At 41.5% G+C, this 16,067-nt stretch overlaps 1 protein-coding gene across 4 annotated transcripts in view; it reads right to left on the bottom strand.

The window, feature by feature from the left end:
• Positions 1-513: 513 nt before the first annotated feature.
• The window catches only part of LOC148027411 (golgin family A protein), a 55,501-nt gene continuing 39,947 nt past the window's right edge, over positions 514-16,067 (bottom strand). For all 4 annotated transcript variants that reach the window (XM_087689095.1, XM_087689093.1, XM_087689091.1 and 1 more), the window contains one exon: positions 514-1,453. In XM_087689095.1, coding sequence (XP_087545221.1) covers positions 1,082-1,453 — 372 coding nt within the window. In that variant the 3' untranslated portion in view covers positions 514-1,081. The remainder of the gene's footprint in view (positions 1,454-16,067) is intronic.

Raw genomic sequence — 16,067 nt, 5'->3', positions numbered from 1 at the left:
GTATCTCGTTTCGATTGGCTCGACCAAATGAAATGAATATAACCTAATGGAGCACATTCTAAAGGCCTAAATGAAATGAGTATAATCTAGTAGAGCGCATTCAGAAGGGCCTTAATAAGTGTCTGACTGTTTCACTTTGATATAGAAACCTAGTATTTGATATAGAAAATGCCCATTACTCTCAAAGTATTTGCATATCACTATTGACACCTGCAACAGATACTAAGAATCCGATAGAAACGTGGTCTCATCCTGTCCCTCTGGTTGTATTTTCAACATTCACTTGTTAGATCATTCTTTCACCTTCAACAAGCCTTAGACCTTACTTAGCAGGCCCTTGCAATTACAACATCTTTTGTCTATTATAATTCCCACCATCTTACATTGCATCCTATGGTAGGGATGAGACACTCCATCAAGAAGTAATGCTTAGCAAAACTAGATAAGAACTCCCGGGCAATCCATAAAAGTAATGATCGTACCGAAGGCAGGTACCAAGTCACAAGCAGCCCATAAACATAAAATTGTCATAAAATCACCCAATGCCAGAAATCGATAACTTCAAAGGAACATGTCCAACACGAAGTGTTGATGTCAACCTCTTTGCATGATAACTAGCTTATGACAGGCTTGAAACACACACCATGGTGCTTGTTACAGAATGATAGCCAGTACAAAGAATTGGTTATGTAGCTCGTAATAGTGAATGCTTGAGCTGTATTTGGCTGCCTTGTGTCATTACCCCAAGCATGGAAAGCTTGGTGTGACAAGATACATTTTTAAGTCTTTGCTGATTTAGTCTTCGAACTTAGCTAGTGATTATGGAGTCTCACATTTTGCTATCAATTCCTGGCCCCCTCACCGTAGGGACAAATGTGGCGCAACCCAGCAGACAGCATAGAACAATTACTCTTTGATGCTACAGCATATACCATTTCAGGACAGCTTTGCCCTTGAGACGCACGTTGCTGAATCAGTATGACCAGGAACAGAAGCATTCGGGTATTCTTTTCTTAATTTCAAGGTAAGCCACCAGGCTGAAGCTCTGACAATCATATCCTTCCCTGCATCAGCTGCTAATCTAGCTTGAATATGCAATTACCAGAAACACAATCACATGAAGACTCAGTATATAGGCCACAATTGAGGCACGAACCATCATCATTGAGCGACCTGCCTGTCTATTACTCAATATATCACTGAGGCTCCCAACATTGGTAAAGCTCTGGATCAAGGCCAATATAGATCTTTGCCAGACTGCTGGATTGGCAAATTCTGAGTGTAGCTTTGACGAAGCACTTGTAGAGCCACCTAAGGATAGTCCATGCCTTCCTGCCTTGAGAGTTTTCATGTCAAAATCACTTTTGCGCGAGTGTTGTCTTCGTGCCTCGCTGGCATGATTGAGTTGCTTTTCAAGAGCCTTTCTCTCATTTATTAGAGCATCAACTTGTGTCTACAACCAAAGACAGAATCATGATCAGTATAAAGATTTTCAGTCGTCGTACCTGTCTTGTAGTCACCGTTAAGTTTGAAACAAAAGAAACTCTCCATAAGAGTACTAGAAGGACTTGCTGCTATAGGTATAACTTCCCAAGCAATTAATTATTGGCCTTCACATTGAGACACACCAAGGATCAAATGCTATGGCCAGCAAGCCATGTTACAAACTCTGTTTGAAGGTGAAGATGAAGCACCTATTTGGCATAAAGACTTAAAAGTGTCAACGCCCATTAGATCAGACCTGCTAGAAGCGCTGCATGATGCTAGTTAGCTTTCCAAAACGACACTCAGATGTTGAGCTAAATTACCATTAGCTTTCATTAAACAGCCCCAACTCAAGTTAATTAATGAATTTTAACCTTTATTTTAGATCAGGAACAGTTCAAGATAGTTTCAGTGGCCCACATGTAAACCCTAATTTGGAAGGCCTCAAACTTTCTATAAATAGACAGCTTGTCCTCCCCCACAGTCAACTCGATTATGCACATTTCTAGTGCTAGAACTTCGCTGTCCACACCATGTTCGCGTAGGACATCTCAATTGAAGCTGCCCTACACTGTCTGAATCCCTCTAGCGTCAATTACCAGCCTTTACCTCGCTATCCGCACCTTTCACTGCTGCTGCCAGCTGTCACCTCCTTCAAAAGGATGCATTTTACAGCCTAGCTGCCTGCTTTGGGCTGTGTTTGCTGCATCTGTTGCATTGTTTACAGCTGGTGACCTATTCTAGGGCTGCATTTTTTTATCTACTGCTGCTGTACAGACTGCCACATCATCAGATTTGCATTTTTGCTGCCATCAGCCTGCCACATCATCAGCAGCCTGCTGCATTGCAGATTCTCTCTCCTCTCTGCTTGTCTATCACCGTTCTGGCATCCGCATTGCTGCATTTACTACTGCTAGACGTCTTCAAAGGTTGCCTTGCGTTTCAAGATCCGTCAGAGTACAACAAACTCTCTAGCTCATTACCTCTACCTCAATTATCAAGACACGAGAGTTTGGGGTATAGTATTCATTCACTGTATAGTGTGTTTGTTGCATAAGCATTGTATTATTCAAATCATTAATTTCTGATCTTCATTATGTTAATTGTCTCTGAGTTATCCTAACCCTAACTGTATTCTATTCAATTTGTGTTTTATCGTACAATTGTATTTGTGTTTCTACATTAGGGTGAATTCCTTACATGGTATCAGAGCTCGAATCTCTTCGAAGAAACCTAGTCCTTTGATCTAAAAGCCCTTCGCAAGTAGGAACAACAAGAGGGCAAGACAACCTCAAACACATCACCACTTCATTCTCTTGAGCCAAATCCATCAAGAAACGAGACATAGTGGGCCTCACATATTGCTCCTCCAACTTTTGACATGGGCAGAGAGACATCGGACTACCATGGAGTCCAAAGGCCCTACGAAATTTCAAGAGACAAATACCACCTCATCCTCATGGATCAAGCTCAACAACAAATTACTAGTAAATCTAAGTTTTCCCCTTTAGATTCCGAGCAACGGTCTAATGATTTTGCAACGAGGACAGAAGCTACACAAAGGATTGGCCATCCTAACGTGGAAACTAGAATGGAGTATAAACCCTTCATCTCTTTACCACTTTGATCTCCATCTCTACCTTTTTCATCTATTCCATTTGCATCTCCGCCTTCATTCACTCCTATGTCAAGTATGCAAAAACAACTCTTCTCCATTTTTTGAGTTCGCTTCCTCTTTTTGATTCTCATGAAGAAGGGACTATCCAAACATGTTATTGGTTCAAAAGTCCTAAAGAAAATAGATTTTTGTTTTGAACACAAAGAAGATTGAGAGTGAGGGACCGTGGAGAAGCTCTTCTTCTCCTCTTCTCATCTTCTCCTCTCTTCTCTCGCACGCATGGCTATGGAGGTTGGAGCTTGGAGCATGAAAATAGAGCTTGCTTGAGCTAGCACCTTGTTCTTATTCTTGCTTGTGCATGAGAGGGAGAGAGTGTGTAAGAGAGGGAGAGTGTGAGTATGAGTGTGTGAGAGTGAGGGACCGTGGAGAAGCTCTTCTTCTCATCTTCTCCTTCTTCTCTTCTCTCTTCTCGCACGCACGGCTATGGAGGTTGGAGCTTGGAGCATGAAAATAGAGCTTGCTTGAGCTAGCATCTTGAATCCTGTAGCCATCAAACGATTCGAGAAAGAGAACTACAACGATCGGATTCAACGGTAAGCTCACTACATCCGTGTGTGAGAGCATGCGCGGCTATGTGAGAGGTAGCCATTGCTACTCGCTTGAAACGCTTGACTTGATAAGCGGTCCGTAGGGTCTCGACAATTGCTAGTGAAAGCGACAGCTCTAAATGGCTAAGAAATACTGAGATCTTGAGAGAATAGGCTAGAGAAGAGAGAGAAATCTGGAATTCCATTTTGATTTATGCCCTAATCAAACTGCATTAATGCAATCGCCTACTGTCCCAAGCCTCATAAATGTTGTCGGTTGATCAGCCATGTTGTTGCCATCCCTTGGAGAGGCTCTTTCTCCAATCACCTCCCTCCTAAGGACCTCCAATGGCTGTCACCTGCAACAAGAGCTTATTTCTACACAAGAAAATGGGCCAACAACCCCTCTCTCTCTCTTCAACTTGATTTATGCCCTAATCAAACTGCATTAATGCAATCGCCTATTGTCTCAAGCCTTGTAAATGTTGTCGCTTGATCAGCCATGCTATTGCCAGCCCTTGAAAAGGCTCTTTCTACAATCACCTCTCTCCTAGGGACCTCCAATGGCTGTCACCTGCACCAAGAGCTAATTTCTACACAAGAAAATAGACCAACAACCTCTCTCTCTCTCTCTCTCTCTCTCTCTCTCTAAGCTTGCATATCTTGAATGGCTCTCCACCAACCCCAAAAACGTTTTTCTCATTTGCATGGATATTCTTACCAAGTGGCAACCTTCTAATCCAATTTTCAACAATTTCCAACCAATAAATTAATTTCAATCCTTTTGACCTTGCCAAAAATTAAAGGTGCCCATCCATAATCATATTGGCTAGGCCATTTGCAACCTAGAGTGATCCAAAACCTCAATTGATCCTTAGACTGACATTAAATAATTAATTAATGTCTAGTGCCCGGTGTCATCATTGACACTTCATGGTCAACTAATTGTCCTAGGGTCCAACTCACAACCAAAGCCTAGTTGGCATAATCTGTCACAACTTTTGCCTTTGACATCCACTGACTCCTCAGAGTCCTTGGCCATCAATCATGAAATAACTGCCATGTGCATCATAAGTGCCTTACAACCTTGCACATTTGGTTATTAAATTAATCAAACGTTACTAGCAAAATTAAATCATCTGAAAAATTTCACGTCCCCATGACACTAGGTGTTGCTTTAACCCATAGAGTACCTTCTTTAACCTACACACATACATGAGGGGTGATCACTTAGGCTCCCTTGGTAAAATAACCATCGCCTCTATAGTCTTGGTAGGTCATTGGGTAGCCTATGTGCACCCTTTGCCCAATGCCCTGGCTTTTTTGGGGTTGGACACCTTGGGATAACAGAAAAGAAATTTTGGGCTTGGGTTAGTACAATCCCTTTCTAGTTCTAGTTTTGGGCTAAAGAGGGGGTGTTGAGCTAAAAATGCATTACCTTAATTAAAACAACCCCAAAACATGATTAATTAATGAATTAAACCTTTTATTAAAAAGAAATGTGTTTCTAGAGTGTATGTGTCCCATAAGCACAAACCCTAATTGAAAGGACCCAAATTTTGTTTAATAGGCATGCTACCCTCCACTCAATCACAATCCTGTTATTGCAACTTGCAAGTCCTAGAGATTTGCTGTCCACACCCTATACACAAAGGATATCTTAGCCCAAGCTGTCAATCATTGTCTTCTACCATCAAGCGCCTACTTTCTCAGTCATCCGTCACAAATTCAGATTGTTTTCAAGCATCTCCACACTATTGATTATTGAGGCAATTGTTGTGTACATCCAAACCTTGTGTTTACTACTCATTGTCACCTGAAATCTTGCATTTTGGCCAATTCAATTGTTGCCCACAGCTGGTGACTTCCCAAATCAGTGTGTTTTGATTCTTCAGCTGTTGTATAGCATGTGCACATCATCTTGGCTCTGCAATTGGTGCAAACTTCTGCCACCCACCTATTAGTGACCTCCAGGAGCTGTGTTTTGTTGTTTCCAGCCATCACCAGCTGCCACGTCATCATCCTCTGCTATGTTTGCAGCTTTCTATCTGCCTCATGTCCATTTCTCACTGAACCAGCATCCTACTACTACATTTGCTGCTACCAAACACATTTGGAGACTGCCTTGTTGCATTTTTGGATGCATCGGAGTGCGACACACTCTCCACCTCATACTCTCTGCCCTGGTCCTCTAGGCACAAGAGTTCGAGGGTCAATGTTCTTCACTGCATTGTGTGTTTGTTGCATTGAGCATTGTATTCTATTCAGTATTCATTCATTATTATTCATTGTGTTCATTGTCTCTATGTTACCCTAAACCTAACTTTCCCTTGGCACACCACCTATCAAGTTTGTCCACCTAGAATCTTGAAGAAGTATCAAATTCCACAATAAGACCTAGTTTGCATATCTTGCTCATCGAGAGTAAATGATAGCCAAGACCAAGGATCTATAAGACCTCCAATGAATGACCACCAACATATCCATCTAGATTCACGAATAACCTGCATCTCACCAATCCCCTATATCGAGACGGAAGAACTATCTCCAATAAGAATATGACTTGCATCGAATGTAAGTAGGCAATAGCTTCCTTGGACAGAGTCATGTGATGAGAAGCGCTACTATCCATGATCCACTTACGAGCCTATGGGGCCATCAATGTTGCTTAAGATGTAGATAGTGCCTCGATTTCTTCTAGATGAACAAATGCCGATGAAGATGGAGCTACGACTACTCCTATGACTTGGATTCCTTCTTGTCTTCCTTCTTGTCCTTCAATGGGAAATCCTTCTTTCAATGGCAAGTAGAGTCTTTCTCCTTCTTGGCCTTCTCATCCTTCTTATTTTTCTCCTTATTTTTGTCTTTAGAACTTTTAACTCATTAGAGCCTCTAATCTTTGATGATTTAGGGACATGAATTGCTTCTCCTCGTCCAAAACCATAAGAAACAATTCCTTCCACTTGATGGTATCTATATGCCTTGAGGTAATCAAAGAATAGTTGAAACTACTATACTAAGGGAGGCAACTATGACATAAGAGTCATTGCCATTTCTTCACTTCAAATCACCTTACTAACATTCAAAATCTCCATTTATAGCTATTGGAGATCATTGATCTGATCCCGCATAGCCATGACCTTGTTTGGGCCCAAGATCCGCATCTACACTTTCAAGGAGACCCTCTTCATATATATTATCTTGTGTAGCCATATCTATCTGGTGCCAATCATATGCTTGATGTGAGCAATGATGGTAGGTGTACACAAGAGAAAGAGGAATGAGCAAATGTGAGCATCCAGCTTGTCCCAACCTGCTTAGGCCTTCTCCAACTCTGATATCTCGATTTGAGAAAGGGTTCAAGACTCCTTGACCGTCGAACAATCAATGGCTTAAATCCAAGCTCTACCAAATCATAGGACTCCAAGATAGCCTCCATCCTCACCTTCCAAACACTGTAGTTTTCTCTATCAAGTTTCTAATCCTAGGGGCGAGCTAGTAGGACTAGGACCATGCTGTCACTTAGATCTCCATGTGTATTGATACGCAACCCTCCCACTCGCACCTACATGTTGAACATGCAGCCTTTGTGTCATGTGGAATCCTCCTCTTCAAGTCTGTCCACAGTTTTTTGGGGGATACTCACAGTGAACAAGTGAACAGCAAGAGAGAGGAAAGTATTAGAAGGTCGTATTCATAATGTGAGAATGAATATGAAAGTACAATCCCTAAGGTACTAAGTACCACACCCAATAACGGGTGTTCACACAGGGAAAAAACCCTTCTCCAACTAGAAGGTAAAAAGTGTTCATGGACAAGGGAGCGTTCACACCAAACCTTAGGAGAAACACAATAACTGTAACAAACCCCCCTCGACTGATGTGAACGTATACCAAGAATAGGCCAATCAATCCCCAAATGGTATCAAACCGAGAGCTTTGCGAAAGCTTCAAACTTCTCTCTAGAGAGAGCTTTCATAAACACATCTCCCAAGTTGTCCTGTATTGGGACATAAACCAAGTCAATCTTCCCTACATGGAGCTTTTCTCTGACATAACAATAATGCACCTCATTGTGCTTAGTGCAAGCATGAAAGACCAGATTCCTCCCAACTGCCATGGCACTCTGACTGTCAATATAAATAGGAGTGGGTGACTATTGTCCCACACTGAGTTCGACCAAAAGGCGTATGAACCATACACATTCCAATGTAGATGTAAATGTTGCCCCATATTCAACTTTACAACTAGATATGACCACTATAGACTGCTTCTTGCTTAGCGAAGATATGACCACTATAGACTGCTTCTTACTTAGCCAAGAAACGCATGAATCACCAAGCATGAAACAATTGCTACTAGTGAATACTCTCATGTCAAAATGACCAGCCCAATCACTATCTATAAATGCATGCAAGCAAAGAGTAGTACCTTTAGGATAAAAAAGGCCCAATGTTTCAGTGCCTTTAAGATAACAAAAGACACGCTTAACTACTTACCAATGTGTAGTACTAGGGCTATGCATAAAGCGTGCCAACTGAGAGAGCACAAACTGAATATCTAACCATGTATTACACAAATACAATCAACAGCTGACAGCCTACCAATTAACAAAAGTGTGAAAGGGTTCACCTGCATCTTCAAGTGTAAACCTATGGCCTCTCTCAACGGAAGTAGAGATAGGCTTCCAGTCTTGCATCTTAAAACGCTCAAGAAGCGGCCCAATGTATTTAGATTGTTGCAAAATAATACCCCCCTCTACTGTAGTAAATTGTATTCCAAGATAGTAGTGCAACTGGCCAAGATTTGTCACATCAAACGCATGCTGCAATTCAGCTTTTAAGGCTGAAATATGTGTCTCATGAGGTCCGGTCAACAACATGTCATCCATGTAAAGAATGAGAATCCAATGACTATCCCCATCTTTGTGGACATAAATTGTGCTTTCAGTGTGTGAATTATTGAAGCCAAGAGCAATCGAGCATATATGTATCTTTTCATATGATGCCCTAGGTGCCTACTTTAAACCATGGAGGGCCTTATGCAAATAGCACACTTTGCTTTCTGACCCTTTTGTAATAAAGCCAAGAGGTTGAGTGACATAAACCTGATCATGAAGATCACCGTTCAAAAAAGTTGTCCAACTGATGCACATGCCAATCATAATGAGCAACCAAAGTAATGACACTACGAATGGTGGTCATACATGAAGTGGGTGCAAACATCTCATCATAGTCAATCCCATCTTGTTGGGCATACCCTTTGATAAAAAGGTGTGCCTTGTGGTGATCAATGCTACCATCAAATCTGAAGTTTTAATTTGTAAACCCATTTAGTGTCTATAGCATTCTTGCAAGCAAGCGAGTCACACAACTCCCATGTGCCATTTTTATCAATAAAGTTTAACTCTGGTAGCATAGCTGCCATCCAATGTTTGTTTTGTAAAGCATCAATAGAGAAACAAGTTCTTCATTGCATGCAGTAGCTACGAGTGTTTGCACAACAAAGTTGCTCTGTATATGGCGAGTGGCTGCTCTAGTTCTACTGGGAAAAGAAACTCGATGTTTGTTGTCAAGTAATGTATCTAACAACCATCTCGGGACTGTTTTAGCTTCCCTAATAGCAGCCCTCTCCTCGGCCACTTCATAATCAACAATACCTTTATCAATGAATTGAAAATCAGGCTGCTGTTCAGCATGTGTTTGCTGCTGTAAACCCTCAATAGGTTGCTGACATTTACCAAAATCAGGTTCACTTTGCTAAAATAAAGGTAACAAATTTGAACTCCCATGACATATGTTCCTCCCCTTGATCAGTATGTAGTGTAATCAACTTGCATCCACTGACATTTTCAACCAAGGCCAAGAATGCTTTAAAGCATGCAAACACTTCGGATTTGTACCTCAAAGCATATGCCCAACAATAACGAGTCGTGTCATCAATGAAGGTAACAAAGTACAAGTATCCTTCAATGGATTTGACACGCATGGGCCCACAAACATTACTATGCACAAGCTATAATTTCTAATCAGCACTCATAGAACCACCCTTGGGAAGCGAAGCACAATGCAATTTGCCAAGTACACAACTTTCATATACATTGTGTGACTAGGTGCTTTCAACAGAGGGAGATCAAGCACCATATTTTTGCTTTTTAGGCGAAGCAAACTACCATAATTAAGATGACCAAACTGAGCATGCCATATCTCAATGTCATCCATGATGGTAGCATCAACCTATAATGCATCCTTTGATGCTCTCCTCTCATATAAATCAAGCCAATAGAGTCCATTGTACAAAGTACCAATGACAATGAGAGCATCCCCATTACTATAGTCAAAGGCACTACATCAATCTGTGAGAAATTTAACCACAAAACCAGCACATGCAATGGCTAAAACTGAAAGCAAATTTTTATTTATGACATACAAGACCTTTTCAAGCATGATAGTTTTTCCATCCATTGTGATAATGGAATCTGACCGATGCCTTCAATTGCATACGAAGTATTGTTTGCACATACAGCAAATCCCCCCTTTTGTACATTTGCATAGGATACAAACAAGTCACGTAAGGACGTTATGTGCTTAGAAGTGCCGCTATCAAAATACCATGTACTACAATTTTCAGCAATTGAAAGACTATGCTCAAGTGAAAAAGGAAGGTACAAGCAATGCACAGCAATAGCATAAGACAAGCTTACCAAATGCTTTGCTGCATCCTTCGCATTTGCTGAATTTTCAGCAATACTCATGCCCAATTGTTTCTTCTTTTCACTTGCCATCCTCTTTCTCCATTCTTCAATAACATGCCCCTTTTTTTGCCAATAATTGCATCTCTTCTTTTTAGCACCGTCATCCTTGGTGCTTGAAGAGTCCATAGAAAAACTCTTTTGCCTTCACCCTTTGAGTTTGAGGGCTGCCATGACTTCTCTTTGTTTCAATGGCTCGCTACAACTGCTTGATTATCCATACTTATATTAGAGCGATTTAGCCTTGATTGCTCTTCTTGCAACAATAGTGATATCAACGCATCAAATGTGTATACATTATCATCTCCTTTTGCAAGTAAATGAAGTATAGTGACAAAGCTCTGAAAAGTATCAGGTAGACTAGCCAAGACCATAGATACAAGAGATGCATCGGGAATGATTTCATCAATATTAGCAAGATGCTCTATAATGTCCATGACACCTGTAATGTATGCATCCACAGAATCACCTTCTATCATGTGCTTCAAGCCTCCAGCTCAAGCTACTTACGCAAATAGACTACATGAGCCTCATTGCGCACTTGATACAATGAAGCAAGCTTATCCTTGGCTATTGTGCACGACCCAATATGTGGGATAACCTATCTCTTGCATGAGAGTGCAATCAAAGCATAAGCTTGGGCATCACACCCATCCCATTTCAACTGATCAGTTGTGGGAGGTGCGTGAGGAGCTGGAGCAAAAGATCCACTAGTGATAGTGGATGAGCTAGAAGAAACTGTGACATTCTATGTAACCGGCCCTGCAAGCCTAACTTCTAAGCCACATACATAACCCCAACGCTGCTTGGCAACAAGTACATGCTTCATCATATATGCCCATATGGGATAATTAGTGCCATCTAGTTTGTCTGAGTCTCCATACATGTTAAGCAAATCATTTTTCCATGTCATTTCTGCTGAAATTCCTGGTTTTTTGTAAGCAAATGATGTCCAAAGTACCAATGCAGTTGCAGCATAACAATAAAGCAAAGAAAAGACCGAAAACTCACAATTTTTTAAAAATTGCTGCTTGACGTGTAGGGCAGTGGGCAATGAGCAGGAGGACGACAGGCAAGAGGCAGACAGTTAAAGACAATTGCATGACGTGTAGGGCAGGCACGTGGACAGGTGGGTGTGGCGAGACGAGACTATCGGTGCAGACCTAAGTTGGTTCTATGGGCACACGAAACAAGGCAAACAAGCACTTGTCTGCAGGTCAGAGAATACAACAGGCAGCCAAGTTCAAATTGAAGGTGGCACACACAACAACAACAAGGAGAGCAGTCGAGCTCAAGGCTCAACGGCGGCTATGGCGGCACACAAGCAAAGTGGCGGCTAAGAAGAGGTGTGGCTCTCATACCACTACTACGTCAGGGTTCAGTAGCACGCTGTCAAAGAGTTTATTGTTCATAATATAAATCATGGGATTCTTATGAACACAGAAGAACTTTACTAGGATTTATATGAGGAATTTTCATACATAACTCAGTCATTGTTACCCAACAACCAACTTAGATATCACTTAGTTACATAAGTTCTTTTGTGTTTGGCATACAATTTTTAGTTGTACCATGTATATTGACAAAAAAATTAAGTCTATGGGAACCTACAACTTGATCAGCTGGAAGTAGTTGACAGTCTGCAGGATAAACCACATTGATTCAAGTGGAAAATATGGTTAGAACTCAAGAAAAATGCCAAAAGTCCACTAGGTTCATGGGGGACCTGAAATAATGAACTTAAGTGACCTGTAAGTGACCTAAGTAGGTCAAAAAGATAAGTGGGAGCTGAGCAGGATACAGCCCACATTTTTCGGCGCAAAAAGCGAGACTGCATACCTGTAGCAACAGGAGAAGAACTGTGAGCTATGGTGCATGCTCCAAAGCATGCAAACTGAAGGCAAACTGGAGCCGAAGAAGGAGATACAAACAAGAAAGGTGAGAGCTCCTCTTACCCATCCATTTGGTATGACAAAAATGAATGGTATGACAGTCTATAAAAGGGGAAAACCTGAGAGAAAAGTATTGAGCCTGCTCTTATGTACGTCTTCTCTCATTTTTTTTACACTATTCATGGTCCAATGAAGCCCGTCTTGTACCCAAGTACTTGATGACTTTGGGGCAAGCAAAGGGGGAGGATTTTGAAAGTGCAAGGGCTGTTATGGGCTGAAAAAACCAGTCATAAACAGGGCAGCCCACTGTTCTTGTCCATTTTGATGAGCAAACAAGTGATCTATGTGGTTGTAATACAAGAAATTGATCTCTTAACATCAGGGCTTTACTTATGAATGATTAGAGGAGCTTGTTCTTGAGTTTATGTACACTTTTGGAGCTTGATTATGGGCTGGAAATTTCTGTTTTAAAACAGGGCTGAAGTTAAATTTATGCTCAATCAATGCATTTCATGAGCTATTGATCTATGTCTTGACTGTACTTGAGTCTACCATCCAAATACTTGTTTCTTGGAGTTGTAATCCGTCCATGTACATGAAATAAAAACCATTTGAGCTTGCATTTGGTATATGCATTTGGATTAAATCTAAGATTATCCCTTATGTAATGGCTTATTTTTTCCAAATGCATTTGATGTGATCAAGACAAAGTCATTCATTCCATTCATGTATGCTAAATACACAGAAAAAGCTTGATATCTTCTTCTTCAACTAAGTCATTTCTAAAACCCGAATCTTGTCAAACCCCATTCTTTTCCCCTTCGCCAAACCTTGAATCCCACACTCTTCTTCTGCTCTAAGCCCCGGTGATAGACCTTCAACCCCTAACACAACGACAGTGGTGAACCCGACGTGAAGGTCCGCTGCGGAAGAAGAAGTACAATGGGAGAATCGTCAAGTTCGGGAGGAGATGCCTTGCAACAGTTGGTTCGTCTGATGCAAGAAAGCCAACAACAACAATTGCAATTTCAGCAGCAGTTGCAATTGCAACAACAACGGAGACAAGAAGAACAGCGGAATGATGCCGCCGCCATTAAAGCTTTGGAAGCAATTGGGCAAGAGCTCAAGCAATTTAATGGGTAAAATGTGTCCTCTTTTATCCCCCTCTATACTGACAAGATGGTCTTCTTCAGAGTTCCTCATCATGCTTGGAGCCGATATTTTGCCCGTTTGGCCGTGCATGGCCTCCAGGACCCAATTCATGGTCTTTTCCAAAAAGACGCGGGATGGTCCGCATTCAAGAAGGCTCTTCGAGAAGAATTTTTTCTTGAAGATTCTAGCCTTATGACGAAGAAAGTTTTCACTGAATGGGTCGAAAGGCCCAATAAGGGTCTAACTGCCACTGCTCTTCATCGCGAATTTGAAAGCAAATTTGCTCAACTAGATCCTGACGATCAGCAGGGTATGGAAAGCCAGAAGATTGAATTATTTCTAAAGGCTGCAGATCCTTTCCTTCAAGAGAAGTTAACTGATCGGCTTGAAGATCCTGACTCTGAGACGGGATTGAAGACTGCTTGGAGTGATGTCACTGAAGCAGTTAATATGATTGCTCGAAGAGAGCGGTTGCGCCTAAGATGGGGATCTACCTCTGCATCAACTGAATCCACGAAGGAGCCTGTTCCTGTTTCTCGACCTCCTGTCTCTATGGCCGAGCAACCAAGAAATCCTGCTGTTCCATCTCCAAAGAAGGATGTCATGGACGAGCTAATTAAGAGCATGCGGGATCTCCATCTTAATCTAACAGAGATTAATTCCAAGGTGGAAAGACTTGATGTGAAAGTGAAAGAAAGGGGACGGTCAACTGCCCAAAGACCCGTACGAGAAGGCTTCAAAAGACGCTGTATCTGGTGTGATAACCTACAGCATGCTAAGAGGGAGTGCGGTGCATTCCGTGAAGCTGAAGCGCAAAAATTAGTCTTTTGGAAGGATGGAAAAATTCATGCAACCGAAACCGGGCTTCCTCTTGAGCCAAATTTCGGTAACGGTGGCATGAGAGAAAAGATTGGAGGATTTAGCAACAAGAACAGCCTATGCAGCTGTTGATGCAGCAACTTATCGGCTGCAAATTGAGTGAACTAATGAAATTGTTAAAGCATGTAAAATTGATGCAAAATCTAAAGTGTGGATGCAAGCCTTAGATCGCATGGAGCAAGGCAAGGCAACCAAAGATGATTTAACTACTGCCAGTCAATGCATCCGAGGAAGAACCAGATGGACCGAGCCAGTTGATTCATTTTCAGCTTTTGCTCGGTTAGCTGAAATTAATAATCATGAAGCTATGATAGAAGAAAAGAGAATAAGAGATGAAGATGTTGCCGGTCCCTCTTCTTCGGGGCCAACTAAACGCGTGACAAGAAGTAAACCAGATCAGCAGAAGGTTGCTGAAAATCCTCCGCCGCCAGAGCTTGATATGGGAGATGCCCCTCAAGCAAAGAAGACAGAAGGAAAAAGAAAAAGCAAACATCCCAGCTACAAGTTGCAGTCTGACATAGAGACTGCAACGGATCTTAAGCGGATCCTAGAAGAAAAGATTCTTGGAAGTAGAATTGAATTTACATTAGGTGAAATTCTCGGAATTGCAAAACGAGGATTTCATGATGTAATAATTGATGTAATTAAACGAAAAAGACAATATGTTGGTGAGGAAACTGAAAAATCCGTGCATGCTTTTTTGCAACCACTTCATGTGTATTTGCAGGATGAAGAGAAGCTGAAAACTCAAGGGATTCGATTGGAGGCAATCAAAGAATTGATTGCAGCCATAGAAGCCAAAGATGAAGACATCTATGAAGCAGAAATTGAAGAAGCTATTGCAAAAAATGTTATGGTGGGGTCTTCTCAATCCAAAGTGCAGCCCATGCATAAGAAAGAAGCTCATCTTCACAACATGCAAGAAGAAAGTGATGCTCACTTTATTCCTAGTAGTCACTACTCCCGTACCCATTGGGCAAGGGTGACCACCGAAACCGTTGTTAAGATTGGAGAAAAAGAGACTCCATGCATTGCCCTTATAGACCATGGCTCGGAAATTAATGTCATGTCAAGAAGTCTCTACGAGAATGGTGGATGGCCCATTGATGTGGACCCAAGATGGCGCATGAAAGCAGTCAATAACTCCTCTGGCGATCTTTATGCAATATGCCCTTATGTACAAGTTACTATTGGTAATGTAAAAGATGAATTTCATTTCTTTGTTCAAGATTCCTGCAGCTATCCTATCATTCTTGGACAACCTTTTATTTCTGAGTCTCGTTTAGAGACAAAGGCCCTTGATGATGGTTCATCATATACTCGGATAAGAAGTAAGGATAATGACAAAGCTGTCCAATTTTTGACTGTATGTGTAAATCATCACCGGAATAGAGATCTATTGAGAGATCATCATGTTCCTCCTAATGCCCGAGAATTTAAGGGTTTTCGGGTAGCACTGCTATAAGTGGAGGCTATGGCGGTGCTTCATGTCATAAAAAATTGCCTCCACATATAAAGGGGGCAATGCCAAAAGCTGACTTGCAGGTTTTTACGGCCAACAGTGTGGGCTGTTATAAACAGTTTTCAGCCATGAATAGGGCTGAAAGAAAGCATTTATGTCATGTGGAACAAGAACTGAAGCAAATTGATGCTTTGCCTAAAGATGAAGAAATTTCAAGGCTATTTTATGGGCTAATTTATAAT

This window comes from Lygodium microphyllum, chromosome 12 (genome assembly GCF_053477565.2).
Source record: "Lygodium microphyllum isolate KBCC chromosome 12, Lygodium_microphyllum_v1.1.10, whole genome shotgun sequence".
NCBI lineage: Eukaryota > Viridiplantae > Streptophyta > Polypodiopsida > Schizaeales > Lygodiaceae > Lygodium > Lygodium microphyllum.
Note: the sequence above shows the minus strand (reverse complement) of the source record. Positions and strands in the feature narration are given on the sequence as shown.